Source organism: Camarhynchus parvulus, chromosome 3 (genome assembly GCF_901933205.1).
Source record: "Camarhynchus parvulus chromosome 3, STF_HiC, whole genome shotgun sequence".
Classification (NCBI taxonomy): domain Eukaryota; kingdom Metazoa; phylum Chordata; class Aves; order Passeriformes; family Thraupidae; genus Camarhynchus; species Camarhynchus parvulus.
The window spans coordinates 86323662-86342615 of NC_044573.1; the positions used below are offsets into that span (position 1 = coordinate 86323662).

The 18954-nt window shown below is 42.9% G+C and overlaps 2 protein-coding genes across 2 annotated transcripts; both read right to left on the minus strand.

Annotated features, from left to right (window-relative positions):
- Positions 1 to 1337: 1337 nt before the first annotated feature.
- LOC115902128 (glutathione S-transferase-like) lies at positions 1338 to 7803 on the minus strand. The gene is made up of 7 exons (XM_030945358.1): positions 7797 to 7803; positions 6616 to 6729; positions 5958 to 6009; positions 3608 to 3740; positions 2611 to 2752; positions 1780 to 1911; positions 1338 to 1457 (listed from the first exon to the last, which is right to left on the minus strand). Exons 2-7 carry the CDS (start codon positions 6700 to 6702, stop codon positions 1338 to 1340), a joined length of 666 nt encoding a protein of 221 aa, XP_030801218.1. The 5' UTR covers positions 6703 to 6729; positions 7797 to 7803.
- A 3201-nt stretch (positions 7804 to 11004) lies between these two features.
- LOC115901797 (glutathione S-transferase-like) lies at positions 11005 to 17458 on the minus strand. Its single transcript, XM_030944764.1, has 7 exons — positions 17452 to 17458; positions 16271 to 16384; positions 15612 to 15663; positions 13274 to 13406; positions 12277 to 12418; positions 11490 to 11621; positions 11005 to 11127 (listed from the first exon to the last, which is right to left on the minus strand). The coding sequence occupies exons 2-7, from the start codon at positions 16355 to 16357 to the stop codon at positions 11005 to 11007; spliced, it is 669 nt and encodes a 222-aa protein (XP_030800624.1). The 5' UTR covers positions 16358 to 16384; positions 17452 to 17458.
- Positions 17459 to 18954: the final 1496 nt, after the last annotated feature.

Genomic DNA, 18954 nt, shown 5'->3' on the forward strand with positions numbered 1-18954 from the left:
TGGGCAAAGCGTGCAAGCAATCCTTGTGCCAGGGGCTCTGGCTCTGAGTGGCCAAAAACTGGGATCTCTGTGGAGGGTCCTGACACCACATGGCCAGGCCAGGAGCTCATTCTCAGAGCAGGCCCCATGACATGGAGACAGTACCCACAGCCCAAGGTTCTGGCGGCACTCAGCAGCTGCAAGTGTTGTCTAAATGCTTCGGTGAGGCAGGAGGGAAACAGCTCCTGCAACAACCCTCTGTAATACATGCTTTGCTGCTGAAAAATATTAGTTTATTTCCTTTTTTGATGACAAAAACTGGTTCCAGCTGCATGACATTTCTTATGAAGAAACTGTTGGCTTTAGCAAGATCTACAGAGCCCTGAGTTTGCCCAGCTGAAAACTGACAGTGCTCTAGTTGTAGCTGGATTTAGGGCACTGACTCTTTCATTTACAAACTTGCTTTACTTGGTGTTTAAGTAGTATCACAGAATCATAGATTGGTTGGGGCTAGAAGGGACCTGAAAGATCATCTAGTTCCAGCCCTCCTGCCCTGGGCAGGAACACTACATGAACGCACACATTTCACTACATAAATGCACATATTTATCACAATTCAACACTCTTCCTAACCTCAGTAGTGGAGCATGATTTAAGTGATTAAAACGAACAGCTCCAGTACAACTTGCATTAAATTTGGCTTACTATACAGAGACATAAGTCACTATGGATTCCTGCATTCCAGGGTCTCACTAAGACCTGGCACCATCCTGAATCCTTCCTTATCAAGTTTTCAGCTGGCAACCAGCATTTGTTTTTCAGAGTCTGCAGAGGGCTTTTAGCTGCTGCAATAGACCCTCTGATAAAGCAAACATGGGTGAAGCTGCATTACAAGACTTGAAGTGTCTAGTGGCCAAGCAGAGGTGCAGTAAGAGCTCTGGTCCAAGGATATTCCAAGTTAAGCTCAGAGGAAAGCTGAATCCAAACTTTCAGCCTCAGCTAACCAGAATGCAGGATTTTCCTGGCATTTCCCAGAAAAAAACACCATGACCTACTATTTGGGATAATCTCTCCTAATTTTTCAACAATTCTTGAGAATGCAAGAAAAACAGAACCAGAAGGAACTTAGGCATAGAAGTAGCAGCAAGAAATCAATGAACAGCCAGGTTTTGAGTATCAATAGCAAGAATTTATTTCAGGTATTCTCTTTAGTTATTTAAAGCATTCTGTGTTGTACAATATATCGCCTATTTAGTGAACTATTGCCTTTGTTGGTAGGAACAAAACTTGGTTTTCAGTGTTTTCGTTATTTTCCCTCTGTCAGCAAACACAATGGAATAGTTTCTGCAGCTTTAGACTCAGTAGAAAATTTTCATCACTTTGGGTACCTCTTCCTCTCGTATTAGCGGTTTCCTCTGGCTGCCAGGCTGCAGGAATTTCTTTATTGTGGGGATATTGCTTATTCTTGCTTTGAAACTCTACAAAACAAAATCAAAACAGCACTGTGCTTAAGGATCATTGCAGCTGTCAGACATTTCAATGTTATCTGTGCTCTGAAACTCACATTACAGCTTGATGCTGCAGAAGAAACTATACGTTTCCTCCTTTTAGGCTTTTGGGGTTATACTGACAGAAGGTACCACAAATATACAAAAGAGTAGCCAAGGCCAGCTACAGTACTTGGGATATTTTACTATTTTGCAGGTCACTTCGGACCCTCTCACTCCCCCATATTTCCCAGCCACTTTAAATCAGTGCCCTTTCCAATTAATTCTCCATTCAAATTGCCCATTCATTTACCTGCAAGAGAGGAAATTTGGCAAGTATATCAGGTTTGCACTCCTCTGCCATTAAAATGATTTCAAGTAATTGAACATCTGCCCTGCTCAGCTGGTTGCCAACCAGAAAGTCTTTTCCATGGCCTTTCAAAACCTAAAAACAGAGAACAGAAGCAGATGATATCTTTTCTCTGTTAATAAAATATAACATAGATATAAAATATTTAAATATCTAAAATATAACTTTAACTGTTCTTCTCTCATAAAATATATATCTTCAAAGCAGGGTCACACATTGCATGGAGTTGTCAGTGAAAGAAGGAAATGCAGTTCAAACACCTGTAGTACAAACAATGATCTGAAGGCACCGCCATCCTAGGCATCATCTATCAGCTCTTTCACTTCTACATTCCTGTCTGGCAGCTCAGTTGTGCTTATCTTGCCTTGGCTGCTGTAGCTGCACTGAAGGCTGAGCCGTATGAGACACAGAAGGAACTGCAATGCTTTTACACAGCATGTATGGTACAGGGCCACCTACACTTCAGGAGGAAACTTGATGTCAAAGCTGGTGCTGTAGTGTCTTTTGTCTGAAACAACACACACACTGAAACATGGACATTTGGGGAGCTCAGGGTGTGCTGGGTTTTTGCAGCTGTACATCTCTCCCAGATCTGAAGTGCCTTCTGTCCCCTCTGAGTGTCCTGTCTCCACCTTAATCCCAGCACCACTAAAAACAGAGCATTGATATTCCAGTGGTAGCTTCTCTTCGGTTTTCCTCCATAAAACTTGTGTGCTTCCAGGATGGAGGTTCAAGGTAACAGCATCAATTGAGCTGCAACTCTTTGCCACATACCTTCTCAAAGACTGGGAAGTATCTGTTTTCAGCCTTGTCCATCATATTTGCAAAATGTTCCTGCTTTTTGTCTGCTGGTAGGTAGCCATATGTCATGAGTAACTCATTCAGATCGAACATTCCTTCCACGTACATATCGATTCTGAAAGGAAGAGATCCATTTGGTCAGGTCACACAGTAGGTCTGAAGAGCACAATAACTCCTGGCACAACCTGACTGAGATGCTGGGAAATCCCTGCCCCTTCTATCCCACACACACACACACACATATAGCCTGGCAAAGTTCCCCCTGGAATGCAGTTGCACTGGGGCCAGGCAGGGCGGGAGCTTGGGCCAAAGGCAAATGCAAAATTCCTAGGGAAACATAAAGACTGGAGGACTCCCACTTCTTACTGGGACTGATTCTTGTCTGGAATATGGGTTTGTGAACCTGACTACAGAATTGTCATGTGTGCCATCCAGACTTGGGTTAAAAATCCAGTAAGACAGCCCAAGTTTAACTGCAGGTCCATACCATTTCTACCAAATATCTTGACACATGTGTTTACCAGGGCTTATTATATTCAAGCACTCAGAAATGCCTCAGGTCAAAACATGGGCCCCAGGAGTCCTGTCCTTTAATAACCTGTAATTAAATCTGTACTAATTCTTCGTTATTTGAGAGTGGAGGGTTTTTGTTCCCTTAAAAGACATTGCCCTGAATGTGATGAGGAGAAAATGATGCTGCTGACAACTGCTGGAGAAAATGAAAAGCAGCAGCCACCTGACTGCTTTCTTCTGATAAGTGCATAGACCTCTGACTGATGATTCCTGGGCTCACTTGCCCTGTGGAATCCAGCTGGCTCTCTCTGCTGTAGACATCAGCTGCAGCCACAGTGATCTCGTGCAGTGCTGCTGTCTCCCACTGAATCGAGCAGGGAGCTGGGATACCCTTGTGTTTCCCTGAGCTACAGGGTGAGCTGGGCTCTAACAAGCAAAGGTGGCACTGTTACAGTACAGGGCTCTCTCCTTCATGTCCTTCCCGTAGAGGTTGTGCTTGGTTGATATGTAGTTGGCAATGGCTCTGGTCTGCACCAGCTTCATCCCATCAATCTCTACCATTGGCACTTGCTGAAAGAGCAGGGATCCATCTAGGCCAAAGAGAACAACAAAGGGAGAAGTTCAGTCCCTCAGTGGGAACCACCAGCATGTGTTAGGCCAAGTAACCACATGTATTAATTTTATTTAGAATCTGAATCAATCTGACTGGATAAAAAATCCCAAGATCATCAAATCCAATTGTAAAACCAACAATGCCTAATTCCACCACTAAACCATGTCCCCAAGTGCACGTCTACACGCAGCGAGTCAACCACTTCCTTGGGCAGCCTCTTCCAATGCTTGACAAGGCTTTTGGTAGCAACCTTCCTCATTCTTACAGGAAGGTGTGGAAAATGCTCACCATTGCAGCAACCTCTTCTTAGTGACATTTTAATAACTTAATATTATAGAAATGAAGTTGTAGAAATTTCAGATTTGAGGAAACAGTCAAATGCAGAACTGGAACTGTCACACACTGAAAAATACATGCACTGCATGGCTCTAACACAGGTGATTTTCATGGAGGTTCATAGAGATGAGAAGGACTGAAAGATCTGGTCCAGCCAGTTTCTGTCATGTTTTGCTAAATACATCTGCACTTTCCAAGCACTGGCCAATATACAATGTGAATAATAATGAATAGATAAACAATAGAGAATAGAAAAGCAAAGAAGATCTTTGTGATAACTTTTTTTGACATTACAAATGGCAGCTCATCTGTCTAGGCATGAAGTGGGAACAATGAGTGAGTTCCATGAGATTCCTGCAAGACCCAAATATCACTTGGAGTGAAGCTGGAGCCATGCAACGCTTCTGCTAGCACACAGAAGTTACATCTTAGCCTGAAAGAAGTAAAAATACTTCTCCAGAAAGAGAGGTATCAGATCAGAGAGTCAGCAAGAGTTTGTGCTTGATGGAATCATATTTCTTGCCTCAGATGACTGATCAGCTATGTCCTTCTTTGTAAGGGTGCATTTAGCATTCTGTTTATGTCCCAAAACACTTTTTGAAAGGCAGCCTGTTACATAGGGACCAAGTCATTATTCCTACAGGACAGCAGGACTGCAAATACTACCCCTAGCTCAGGTTGCTTTTCACAGGCCAGGTGAAGAGCATAGACATGCAATTTGGTTTGGGGGAAACATGATTATCATGTCAGGAAGACAGAAGCTGAAGCCAGCACGAGGGGTTGTTACCTTGGGAAGCAGCAATGCAGCAGAGGAACAGGTAAACTCGGAAATCTGGAACTCTGTTTTCATAGGGATCATAAAACCACAACTTTGTAGGCAACCTAAGCTGCTAATGACTTTCAAGATGATCTGAAGACAAAGGCCTCTGTTGCCATAGGATGGAAAGCAATGGTCACAAAGTGAAGCAAAGGAGTGAGACCTCGTGGGAGACGACCACTGGGTGCCAACTCTAGGGGCTCATCTCTGGGACCACTCGCGTCCCATCCGGCTGCTCTGGACCCCCACCCATCCCAGCCTTTATGAGGACAAAAGTAAAAGACTAGAGGATCTCTTCTCCTTGGGACCAGAGTCCTACTTATTCCTTGATAGATGTCACCTGGAAATCCAGGCAACATCCCTGGGGGAAAAGAGGAGGAATGCTTGATGGTGGGAGATTTTAAACCAGGGACTGGAGGGTGGAGGAAAAGAACCACAGGCAGTGGGATACAAGTGAGGAGGGGGAGAGGGGAGGAGGAGACCAGGGAGAAACAACTACTACTGGGGCTCAGGGGGGAAAGGGGAGAAGGAGACAGACCATGTGATCATTGCAATTTACCAGACACCCAGTGCAAAACAACAACTAAATGAACTATTTAGTGCAATACACCAAAGGAGAGTCAACCATCTGAACTGCAAGAAAGGCTCTTTGACTGTGTGGGCTGTCCAGAGAAGCTGTACATTCTCCAACCTTGGAGATACGCAAAACCCAGCTGGACATGGACCTGGGTAACTGGCTGGAGGGGACCTTGCTTGTATGGGAGAGGTGGAGTAGATAATCTTGAGAGGTCCCTTCTGACCTCAGCCCTTCTGTGATTCAGTGGAGGTTGAAGCAAGTGGGTGGATGATATCACCTACCACTGCAGTGTGCAACTCTGAGAGTTCATGTACAATCCAGTCTAAGACATTTTCTTTTTAAGGCACTAAGACTTAAGAATTCTTAGGTGATCTCAGACAAGCAATTCTAATTCTAATTCTAATTTACTATTATTATTATATTATTATTGCTGCTGTTATTATCTAAAAGTGAAGGAAACTTACCCTTCTGTAACTTTGTCAGATCCTCCTTTTTTTCCAGGTAAGATTCTTCAAACTGCAGGAAGGAGAAAAGTTCTATTGTCATTCCATGATTTAGCCTCTCCTCATAACGTCAAGAAGACCTGAAGAGGTGTGTTTTGGGCAATTTTATTTTGTAAAACATAAATCATATTTGAAATCTTTCAGGCACATTGGCCATCACTGTGACAGAAACCCAAGGATCTTGAAACACACAGATTCCCATATGCCATCTCTGGTTTAGTATCAGAATCTGTCAGAGGTAAAAAAAAAAACAAAAAACCTGTAGTTTTGGACATTGGACATTGGAATTTAACTGAAGGTACTCAAAATTGCAGGTACTTGACCTCTGTGATTAATCAGAAGATTAAGAAGCCAGGTTCTGCTGCTGGGGTTTTAAATTTCTTCTCTCTCTAGCTACAGGGGAGGAGCATTTGTGGTGCTACCTGAGGCTTTGCACACAATGCATGCACGTGAGACAGGAACTTGTCCCCTGCTTAGGGCAAGCTCGTGGTCCCTGTTGGCCTGCTCAGCAATGCACTAAAGGCAGAGCTTGAAACTGCTGCTCAGTCACACTTTTCAGGTGGAACAGTAGAAGCACATATCTGTCACAGGATCTCTGTACAAAAGACCAGAAGCAAACCTCAACCCCAGCTGCTGCCAGGAGCCACCGAATTGGTTCCATGCGGCCACGTCCATTGAAGTAGTGCAGCCTGGGTTTTCCAGACATGTTTCCACCGGCCTGATTCCTTGGTATCTGCAATGAAGAAGGCAGTTTTGCACAATAAACATTCATAATCCTGGATTCAACTCTCTAATTCACAGTCAAAGTTGTCTTTTTGAAACCAATGATTTATCGTCCAAGACTTTAATTAATCAACAGTGGAGATAAAAGTTAGACTATTTTGAGAGACTGCCACTTATCATTCTGCCTTCAAATATTACTTTCACATGCAGAACATTTAAGCAGAACTCTGTACTTAGAGCAATTGGCCCAGACAGAGAAGCAGTCAATCAAAACAATTTTCATTCAAAGTGTTCTGTTCTGACCAGAAAGCTGCATGTGCTATTTGTGTATTTTAGCATTATATCAGAACACAGTTTACTGTTTAATCAGACACATGCTATAAACTCAGCAATTCTCTGCTCTCTCCAGCAGCTATTATGCTCCATCAGAACCAGCCAGGAAGGAATCCTTTCCATCAGTCAATGCCTTTTACAACACTCCCTAATTCTGTAATTTCTTTAGACAAACCTCCAAAACATGGAGGTTAATTTTGCCTCTGGTATCATCAGATTTGCCTTTACCACAGGCACAGCCACAGGGCAATGCTTGCTTGCCAGTTGGAACCCTGCTGCAACCCGAGCAACAACAGTTTTTAGGCAGAAACTTAAAGCAACAACAGTTTCTAGGCAGACTGTCACCCACCCCACTCAGAACCATGTGTGCACATCAGCCACAAACTCACACAAGCAGTGCCCAGCCTATACCAGCCTCACAGCTACTGACACCCTGTCAGCAACAAAGCTGAAGCTTTAACAGCAGCAAAAGGAAAACGGCCAATCCACCACCATATTCCCCTTGTAAAGAACATGTCAGCTTCTCTACAGTAGGAATGAGGAGGTGAAACACTCCCCATTTCTTGTATCTGCACTTCTTTTTCTGTGCACCTCAAAAGCAGCTGATTAAGAATTAACATTTGGCACACATAACCAGGTTAGTAAAGAAAATACATACACACATTCAATCTATAAAACCCATTCAATGACTGAGTTTCACATACAACAACTCCCTGCATGTCCAAAATAAAAGAAGCCACTTACCTTGTGCACAGTGTAACTCACTCTAAGCTCTCAGCAGTTCTACCTTGAGCTTATATAACTCTATAGCCCCTCCCACACCAAGTATTGCAAACAATTCTCTGCAAATGAGAAACCTCTTTCTCTTAAGCAAACAAAATCCATTCTCTCTGTTTAGTTACTTCTCACCTACAGAGAATAAATTCCTGCCTCATGATGACAATGCAGAAACGTATGATACATGAGAGATCATGATCATTGGAAAGATCTGTGTCAGCACAAAATGGTAATATGCCTCCTATTTGCCAGTGAAAAATAATTATAATGTCTGAAAAGCCCATTCAGATTAAAAAAATACTACTATGCCAATCACACTTTTATTCTAATGTTTTTTGGTTTTTTACTTTTTACACATTCCACTTTACATAAATCCCATCAACTAATTCAGCTCAAATCTGACACAAGCTTCTATGCCTTGCTAGGTGTATATTCCTTCAGGACACTTCTGCTCAATTTCATCAATGGACATTGGGGTCGGTTTTGAATTTTTTTTCATCAAAAACTTTTCCCTGAATTTGACTCAGTGTAAATACACACCAAAGAGAACTGTGAGAGACAATGAATGAAGTGTGGTATCAGAAGTCAAACTGCCCTCTGCACTCCTCACTGGTTTTTTTTTGCCAACTGTATTGATTTCAAAATGTCAATATAGAATAATCCCCTGTTCACCATCCTGCCTATCTAATCAACGTGGTTAATATTGATGGAAGCAGTACCTGCAGTCAAGGTCAAAAAATACATGCAAAAGTTTTCTGAATTACCCTGAACATAGCAGTGGGCAGGAATATTCTTCTTATGTTACACAGGGAGGTTGTATAAATTGCAGTGCGTCACAGAAAACAATTGGTTGTTACAGTAGGAGGGGCTTTCTCCCTCAGGTCCTTCCTGGACACTAGCTGCAAGTCTGAATGCTTCAGTGACGCAGGAGGGAAACAGCTCCTGCAAAACCCTCTGCATCTTTCAGCATGTTTTGCTGCTGAAAAAGATGGCTTTATTTTCTTTTTTGATTAAAAAAAAAACCTGGTTCCAGCTACATGACATTTCTTATGAAGAAACTGTTGGCTTTAGCAAGAGCTACAGAGCCCTGAGTTTGCCCAGCTGAAAACTGACAGTGCTCTAGTTGTAGCTGGATTTAGGGCACTGACTCTTTCATTTACAAACTTGCTCTATTTGGTGCTTAAGTAGTATCACAGAATCATAGATTGGTTGGGGCTAGAAGGGACCTGAAAGATCATCTAGTTCCAGCCCTCCTGCCCTGGGCAGGAACACTGCATGAATGCACACATTTCACTACATAAATGCACATATTTATCAAATGTCAACAGTCTTGCTAACCTTAGTAGTGGAGCTTGATCTAAGTGATTAAAATGAACAACAGCAGTACAACTTGTATTAAATTTGGTTTAATATTTAGTGACATAAGTCCAATATGGATTCCTGCATTCCAGGGTCTCACTAAGACCTGGCACCATCCTGACTCCTCCTTTCTCAATAAGTTTTCAGCTGGCAACCAGCATTTGTTTCTCAGAGTCTGCAAAGGGCTTTTAGCTGCTGCCATCGATCCTGTGATGAAGGAAACATGGGTGAAGCTGCACTGGAAGAGTTTAAATGTCTAGTGACAAAGCAGTGGTGCAGTAGGACCTCTGATCCAAGCATATTCCAAGTTAAGCTCAGAGGAAAGCTGCATACAAACTTTCAGCCTCAGCTAACCAGAACCTGCAGGCTTTTCCTGGCATTTCCCAGAAAAAAATACATGACCTCTTACGTTATGGCTGGTTGGTTGGAGGCAGACACAACATGGACTCACCGAGCAGTCCTCAACAAGCCTCGTCTTTTATTGTTTGGAGTTTCTTCTGTAGGCAGCTCTAAACTACCAGGTCTCACCTGCTGCTTGGTCTGGGTCTTAACACGGCCCAGTGCTCTGAGCAGTAATGTCTCTGCATTTATGGTTGAGAGGGATTAGTTGGGGTGCTCTGTTTGAGTTCAAATCTATCCTCTCACTCTTCACCTAGGGAGTTATTTATCAAACTAGAAGAGCCAAATTAGGTTTCATATTACAGCCAGATTTATTTGTCCAGCTACAGACTAGCTGTATTGTGACAAAGACCGACTCTTTGGGATAAACTCCTGTTGAAGATTGCATGCAAGATGTTTTCCATTACCATCTGTATGGCAGATTGCCTTGTCAATTGAGCAGTTTGCCTTATCTCTCTCTTTGAATGACCACATTCACACCTCCCTCAGGAGGGGACCTCTGCTGATAACAGACTATTGAATATCGGTGCATGACTGATAAGAACTAGAACGTCCCATTGTGAGATGCTCTGCCCAGAGGGAGGAGCCAAGCACTGCTACCCCGATATACTCTGAGATTCTGAAACTGCAGCACAGCTTTTCTCCACGAGATTCCCCAGAGGAACAGCAGCTGCCTTTTCCTCCTGGATCTTCAGAGGAAGACTACATCCTTCTCTACAGAATCCCCTTGCTCCAACAGAACCACACCTGATACTTCAGAGGACTGCAGCCACATTTTCAATCGGACTACCACCAACACCCTGACCAACAGGGTGTCAGGTTGGGTTCTGACTCTGTCAGTGTTGTTCTAGTGGACTGCATTGTTTATTTTTTTTTCTCCCTATTAAAGAACTGTTATTTCCTGCTCCCAAATCTTTGCCTGAGAGCCCTTTAATTTAAAATTATTGCAATTCGGAGGGGTGGGGAGGGTTTACATTCTCCATTTCAGGGGAGGCTCCTGCCTTCCTTAGCAGACTCCTGTCTTCAAAACCAAGACAACTCCTAATTTTACAACAATTCTGGGAATGCCAGAAAAACAGAACCGAACAGATCTTAGGCATAGAAGTAGCAGCAAGAAATCAATGAGCAGCCAGGTTTTGAGTATCAATAGTAAGAATTTATTTCAAGTATTCTCTTTAGTTATTTAAGGCATCCAGTGTTGTCCAGTATACCCCCTGTTTAGTGAACCGTTTTCCTTTGCTGGTACACCCATGTAGCTTTATATTGAAGTGTCTGCAGTAGGCTAAAATCAGTCCTGTACCTAAAGAAAGAGAGATCAAACCCCCTTTTTTTTTCACCCATTCCATTAATTTCACTTTGCCACTAACACCAAATACAATGAAATACCCATACAGCGTGAATGGGTTTAGACAGCTGCTCAAGAGCGGAATATTTTCATTGCTCTGGCGATATCTTCCTCTGTTATTCGTGGTTTCCTCTGGCTGCCAGGCTGCAGGAATTTCTTTATTGTGGGGATATTGCTTATCCTTCCTTTGAAACTCTACAAAACAAAATCAAAACAGTGCCGTGCTTAAGAATCATTGCAGCTGTCAGACATTTCAATGTTATCCATGCTCTGAAATTCACATTACAGCTTGATGCTGCAGAAGAAACTATAAGCTTCCCTCTCTTATGCTTTTGGGGTTGTAGTGACAAAACGTGGCAATAACATTGAGTATGTGAGGCCAGCTAAATTGTTAAGGTATTTGATTATAATATATAATTATACTATTATATAATTGTTAGAGTATTTGATTATTTTGCATGTCACTTCTGACCCACTCACTCCCCCATATTTCCCAGCCACTTCAAATCAGTGGTCCTTTCCAATTCATTGTACATTGAAACTGCCCATTCATTTACCTGCAAGAGAGGAAATTTGGCAAGTATATCAGGTTTGTACTCCTCTGCCATTAAAATGACTTCAAGTAATTGAACATCTGCCCTGCTCAGCTGGTTGCCAACCAGAAAGTCTTTTCCATGGTCTTTCAAAACCTAAAAACAGAGAACCACAAGCAGATGATGTCTTTTCTCTCTCTTTTATCGGTTCTATTCTCATAAATATTATGATCTCTTCAAAGCAGGGGCACACATTGCACGGAGCTGTCAGTGAAAGAAGGAAATGCGGTTCAAACACCTGTAGTACAAACAATGATCTGAAGGCACCGCCATCCTAGGCATCATCTATCAGCTCTTTCACTTCTACATTCCTGTCTGGCAGCTCAGTTGTGCTCATCTTGCCTTGGCTGCTGTAGCTGCACTGAAGGCTGAGCCGTATGAGACACAGAAGGAACTGCAATGCTTTTACACAGCATGTATGGTACAGGGCCACCTACACTTCAGGAGGAAACTTGATGTCAAAGCTGGTGCTGTAGTGTCTTTTGTCTGAAACAACACACACACTGAAACATGGACATTTGGGGAGCTCAGGGTGTGCTGGGTTTTTCAGCTCTACATCTCTCCCAGATCTGAAGTGCCTTCTGTCCCCTCTGAGTGTCCTGTCTCCACCTTAATCCCAGCACCACTTAAAACAGAGCATTGATATTCCAGTGGTAGCTTCTCTTCGGTTTTCCTCCATAAAACTTGTGTGCTTCCAGGATGGAGGTTCAAGGTAACAGCATCAATTGAGCTACAACTCTTTGCCACATACCTTCTCAAAGACTGGGAAGTATCTGTTTTCAGCCTTGTCCATCATATTTGCAAAATGTTCCTGCTTTTTGTCTGCTGGTTGGATTACATATGTCATGAGTAACTCATTCAGATCGAACATTCCTTCCACGTACATATCGATTCTGAAAGGAAGAGATCCATTTGGTCAGGTCACACAGTAGGTCTGAAGAGCACAATAACTCCTGGCACAACCTGACTGAGATGCTGGGAAATCCCTGCCCCTTCTATCCCACACACACACACACACATATAGCCTGGCAAAGTTCCCCCTGGAATGCAGTTGCACTGGGGCCAGGCAGGGCGGGAGCTTGGGCCAAAGGCAAATGCAAAATTCCTAGGGAAACATAAAGACTGGAGGACTCCCACTTCTTACTGGGACTGATTCTTGTCTGGAATATGGGTTTGTGAACCTGACTACAGAATTGTCATGTGTGCCATCACGACCTGGGTTAAAAATCCAGTAAGACAGCCCAAGTTTAACTGCAGGTCCATACCATTTCTACCAAATATCTTGACACATGTGTTTACCAGGGCTTATTATATTCAAGCACTCAGAAATGCCTCAGGTCAAAACATGGGCCCCAGGAGTCCTGTCCTTTAATAACCTGTAATTAAATCTGTACTAATTCCTGGCTATTTGAGAGTGGAGGGTTCTTGTTCCCTTAAAAGACATTGCCCTGAATGTGATGAGGAGAAAATGATGCTGCTGACAACTGCTGGAGAAAATGAAAAGCAGCAGCCACCTGACTGCTTTCTTCTGATAAGTGCATAGACCTCTGACTGATGATTCCTGGGCTCACTTGCCCTGTGGAATCCAGCTGGCTCTCTCTGCTGTAGACATCAGCTGCAGCCACAGTGATCTCGTGCAGTGCTGCTGTCTCCCACTGAATCGAGCAGGGAGCTGGGATACCCTTGTGTTTCCCTGAGCTACAGGGTGAGCTGGGCTCTAACAAGCAAAGGTGGCACTGTTACAGTACAGGGCTCTCTCCTTCATGTCCTTCCCGTAGAGGTTGTACTTGGTTGATATGTAGTTGGCAATGGCTCTGGTCTGCACCAGCTTCATCCCATCAATCTCTACCATTGGCACTTGCTGAAAGAGCAGGGATCCATCTAGGCCAAAGAGAACAACAAAAGGGAGAAGTTCAGTCCCTCAGTGGGAACCACCAGCATGTGTTAGGCCAAGTAACCACATGTATTACTTTTTATTTAGAATCTGAATCAATCTGACTGGATAAAAATCCCAAGATCATCAAATCCAATTGTAAAACCAACAATGCCTAATTCCACCACTAAACCATGTCCCCAAGTGCACGTCTACACGCAGCGAGTCAACCACTTCCTTGGGCAGCCTCTTCCAATGCTTGACAAGGCTTTTGGTAGCAACCTTCCTCATTCTTACAGGAAGGTGTGGAAAATGCTCACCATTGCAGCAACCTCTTCTTAGTGACATTTTAATAACTTAATATTATAGAAATGAAGTTGTAGAAATTTCAGATTTGAGGAAACAGTCAAATGCAGAACTGGCAGCTGTCACACACTGAAAAATACATGCACTGCATGGCTCTAACACAGGTGATTTTCATGGAGGTTCATAGAGATGAGAAGGACTGAAAGATCTGGTCCAGCCAGTTTCTGTCATGTTTTGCTAAATACATCTGCACTTTCCAAGCACTGGCCAATATACAATGTGAATAATAATGAATAGATAAACAATAGAGAATAGAAAAGCAAAGAAGATCTTTGTGATAACTTTTTTTGACATTACAAATGGCAGCTCATCTGTCTAGGCATGAAGTGGGAACAATGAGTGAGTTCCATGAGATTCCTGCAAGACCCAAATATCACTTGGAGTGAAGCTGGAGCCATGCAACGCTTCTGCTAGCACGCAGAAGTTACATCTTAGCCTGAAAGAAGTAAAAATACTTCTCCAGAAAGAGAGGTATCAGATCAGAGAGTCAGCAAGAGTTTGTGCTTGATGGAATCATATTTCTTGACTCAGATGACTGATCAGCTATGTCCTTCTTTGTAAGGGTGCATTTAGCATTCTGTTTATGTCCCAAAATACTTTCTGAAAGGCAGCCTGTTACATAGGGACCAAGTCATTATTCCTACAGGACAGCAGGACTGCAAATACTACCCCTAGCTCAGGTTGCTTTTCACAGGCCAGGTGAAGAGCATAGACATGCAATTTGGTTTGGGGGAAACATGATTATCATGTCAGGAAGACAGAAGCTGAAGCCAGCACGAGGGGTTGTTACCTTGGGAAGCAGCAATGCAGCAGAGGAACAGGTAAACTCGGAAATCTGGAACTCTGTTTTCATAGGGATCATAAAACCACAACTTTGTAGGCAACCTAAGCTGCTAATGACTTTCAAGATGATCTGAAGACAAAGGCCTCTGTTGCCATAGGATGGAAAGCAATGGTCACAAAGTGAAGCAAAGGAGTGAGACCTCGTGGGAGACGACCACTGGGTGCCAACTCTAGGGGCTCATCTCTGGGACCACTCGCGTCCCATCCGGCTGCTCTGGACCCCCACCCATCCCAGCCTTTATGAGGACAAAAGTAAAAGACTAGAGGATCTCTTCTCCTTGGGACCAGAGTCCTACTTATTCCTTGATAGATGTCACCTGGAAATCCAGGCAACATCCCTGGGGGAAAAGAGGAGGAATGCTTGATGGTGGGAGATTTTAAACCAGGGACTGGAGGGTGGAGGAAAAGAACCACAGGCAGTGGGATACAAGTGAGGAGGGGGAGAGGGGAGGAGGAGACCAGGGAGAAACCACTACTACTGGGGCTCAGGGGGGAAAGGGGAGAAGGAGACAGACCATGTGATCATTGCAATTTACCAGACACCCAGTGCAAAACAACTAAATGAACTATTTAGTGCAATACACCAAAGGAGAGTCAACCATCTGAACTGCAAGAAAGGCTCTTTGACTGTGTGGGCTGTCCAGAGAAGCTGTACATTCTCCAACCTTGGAGATACGCAAAACCCAGCTGGACATGGACCTGGGTAACTGGCTGGAGGGGACCTTGCTTGTATGGGAGAGGTGGAGTAGATAATCTTGAGAGGTCCCTTCTGACCTCAGCCCTTCTGTGATTCAGTGGAGGTTGAAGCAAGTGGGTGGATGATATCACCTACCACTGCAGTGTGCAACTCTGAGAGTTCATGTACAATCCAGTCTAAGACATTTTCTTTTTAAGGCACTAAGACTTAAGAATTCTTAGGTGATCTCAGACAAGCAATTCTAATTCTAACTTACTACTATTATTATTATTGCTGCTGTTATTATCTAAAAGTGAAGGAAACTTACCCTTCTGTAACTTTGTCAGATCCTCCTTTTTTTCCAGGTAAGATTCTTCAAACTGCAGGAAGGAGAAAAGTTCTATTGTCATTCCATGATTTAGCCTCTCCTCATAACGTCAAGAAGACCTGAAGAGATGTGTTTTGGGCAATTGTATTTTGTAAAACATTAATCATATTTGAAATCTTTCAGGCACATTGGCCATCACTGTGACAGAAACCCAAGGATCTTGAAACACACAGATTCCCATATGCCATCTCTGGTTTAGTATCAGAATCTGTCAGAGGTAAAAAAACAAAAACCAAAAAACCTGTAGTTTTGGACATTGGACATTGGAATTTAACTGAAGGTACTCAGAATTGCAGGTACTTGACCTCTGTGATTAATCAGAAGATTAAGAAGCCAGGTTCTGCTGCTGGGGTTCTAAATTTCTTCTCTCTCTAGCTACAGGGGAGGAGCATTTGTGGTGCTACCTGAGGCTTTGCACACAATGCATGCACGTGAGACAGGAACTTGTCCCCTGCTTAGGGCAAGCTCGTGGTCCCTGTTGGCCTGCTCAGCAATGCACTAAAGGCAGAGCTTGAAACTGCTGCTCAGTCACTTTTCAGGTGGAACAGTAGAAGCACATATCTGTCACAGGATCTCAGTACAAAAGACCAGAAGCAAACCTCAACCCCAGCTGCTGCCAGGAGCCACCGAATTGTTTCCATGCGGCCACGTCCATTGAAGTAGTGCAGCCTGGGTTTTCCAGACATGTTTCCACCTGCCTGATTCCTTGGTATCTGCAATGAAGAAAGAAGGTTTGCACAATAAACATTCATAATCCTGGATTCAACTCTCTAATTCACAGTCAAAGTTGTCTTTTTGAAACCAATGATTTATCGTCCAAGACTTTAATTAATCAACAGTGGAGATAAAAGTTAGAATATTTTGAGAGACTGCCACTTATCATTCTGCCTTCAAATATTACTTTCACATGCAGAACATTTAAGCAGAACTCTGTACTTAGAGCAATTGGCCCAGACAGAGAAGCAGTCAATCAAAACAATTTTCATTCAAAGTGTTCTGTTCTGACCAGAAAGCTGCATGTGCTATTTGTGTATTTTAGCATTATAACAGAACACAGTTTACTGTTTAATCAGACACATGCTATAAACTCAGCAATTCTCTGCTTTCTCCAGCAGCTATTATGCTCCATTACGACCAGCCAGGAAGGAATCCTTTCCATCAGTCAATGCCTTTTACAACACTCCCTAATTCTGTAATTTCTTTAGACAAACCTCCAAAACATGGAGGTTAATTTTGCCTCTGGTATCATCAGATTTGCCTTTACCACAGGCACAGCCACAGGGCAATGCTTGCTTGCCAGTTGGAACCCTGCTGCAACCCGAGCAACAACAGTTTTTAGGCAGAAACTTAAAGCAACAACAGTTTCTAGGCAGACTGTCACCCACCCCACTCAGAACCATGTGTGCACATCAGCCACAAACTCACACAAGCAGTGCCCAGCCTATACCAGCCTCACAGCTATCGACACCCTGTCAGCAACAAAGCTGAAGCTTTAACAGCAGCAAAAGGAAAACGGCCAATGCACCACCATATTCCCCTTGTAAAGAACATGTCAGCTTCTCTACAGTAGGAAGGAGGAGGTGAAACATTCCCCACTTGTTGTATCTGCACTTCTTTTTCTGTGCACCTCAAAAGCAGCTGATTAAGAATTAACATTTGGCACACATAGCCATGTTAGTAAAGAAAATACATACACACATTCAATCTATAAAACCCATTCAATGACTGAGTTTCACATACAACAACTCCCTGCATGTCCAAAATAAAAGAAGCCACTTACCTTGTGCACAGTGTAACTCACTCTAAGCTCTCAGCAGTTCTACCTTGAGCTTATATAACTCTATAGCCCCTCCCACACCAAGTATTGCAAACAATTCTCTGCAAATGAGAAACCTCTTTCTCTTAAGCAAACAAAATCCATTCTCTCTGTTTAGTTACTTCTCACCTACAGAGAATAAATTCCTGCCTCATGATGACAATGCAGAAACGTATGATACATGAGAGATCATGATCATTGGAAAGATCTGTGTCAGCACAAAATGGTAATATGCCTCCTATTTGCCAGTGAAAAATAATTATAATGTCTGAAAAGCCCATTCAGATTAAAAAATACTGCTATGCCAATCACACTTTTATTCTAATGTTTTTTGGTTTTTTACTTTTTACACATTCCCACTTTACATAAATCCCATCAACTAATTCAGCTCAAATCTGACACAAGCTTCTATGCCTTGCTAGGTGTATATTCCTTCAGGACACTTCTGCTCAATTTCATCAATGGACATTGGGGTCGGTTTTGAATTTTTTTTCATCAAAAACGTTTCCCTGAATTTGACTCAATGTAAATACATACCAAAGAGAACTGTGAGAGACAATGAATGAAGTGTGGTATCAGAAGTCAAACTGCCCTCTGCACTCCTCACTGGTTTTTTTTGCCAACTGTATTGATTTCAAAATGTCAATATAGAATGATCCCCTGTTCACCATCCTGCCTATCTAATCAACGTGGTTAATATTGATGGAGGCAGTACCTGCAGTCAAGGTCAAAAAATACATGCAAAAGTTTTCTGAATTACCCTGAACATAGCAGTGGGCAGGAATATTCTTCTTATGTTACACAGGGAGGTTGTATAAATTGCAGTGCGTCACAGAAAACAATTGGTTGTTACAGTAGGAGGGGCTTTCTCCCTCAGGTCCTTCCTGGACACTAGCTGCAAGTCTGAATGCTTCAGTGAGGCAAGAGGGAAACAGCTCCTGCAACAACCCTCTGCATCTTTCAGCATGTTTTGCTGCTGAAAAAGTTAGGTTTATTTTCTTTTTTGATTAAAAAAAAGAAATGGTTCCAGCTGCATGACATTTCTTATGAAGAAACTGTTGGCTTTAGCAAGAGCTACAGAGCCCTGAGTTTGCCCAGCTGAAAACTGACAGTGCTCCAGTTGTAGCTGGATTTAGGGCACTGACTCTTTCATTTACAAACTTGCTTTATTTGGTGCTTAAGTAGTATCATAGAATGGTTTGGGCTAGAAGGGACCTGAAAGATCATCTAGTTCCAGCCCTCCTGCCCTGGGCAGGAACACTACATGAATGCACACATTTCACTACATAAATGCACATATTTATCAAATGTCAACAGTCTTTCTAATGTTAGTAGTGGAGCTTGATCTAAGTGATTAAAATGAATAACTTGACTACAATTACTATAAAATTTGATTTAATATAAGGTGATGCAAGTCAACATGAAATCCTACATTCCAGGGTCTCACTAAAACCTGGCACCATCCTG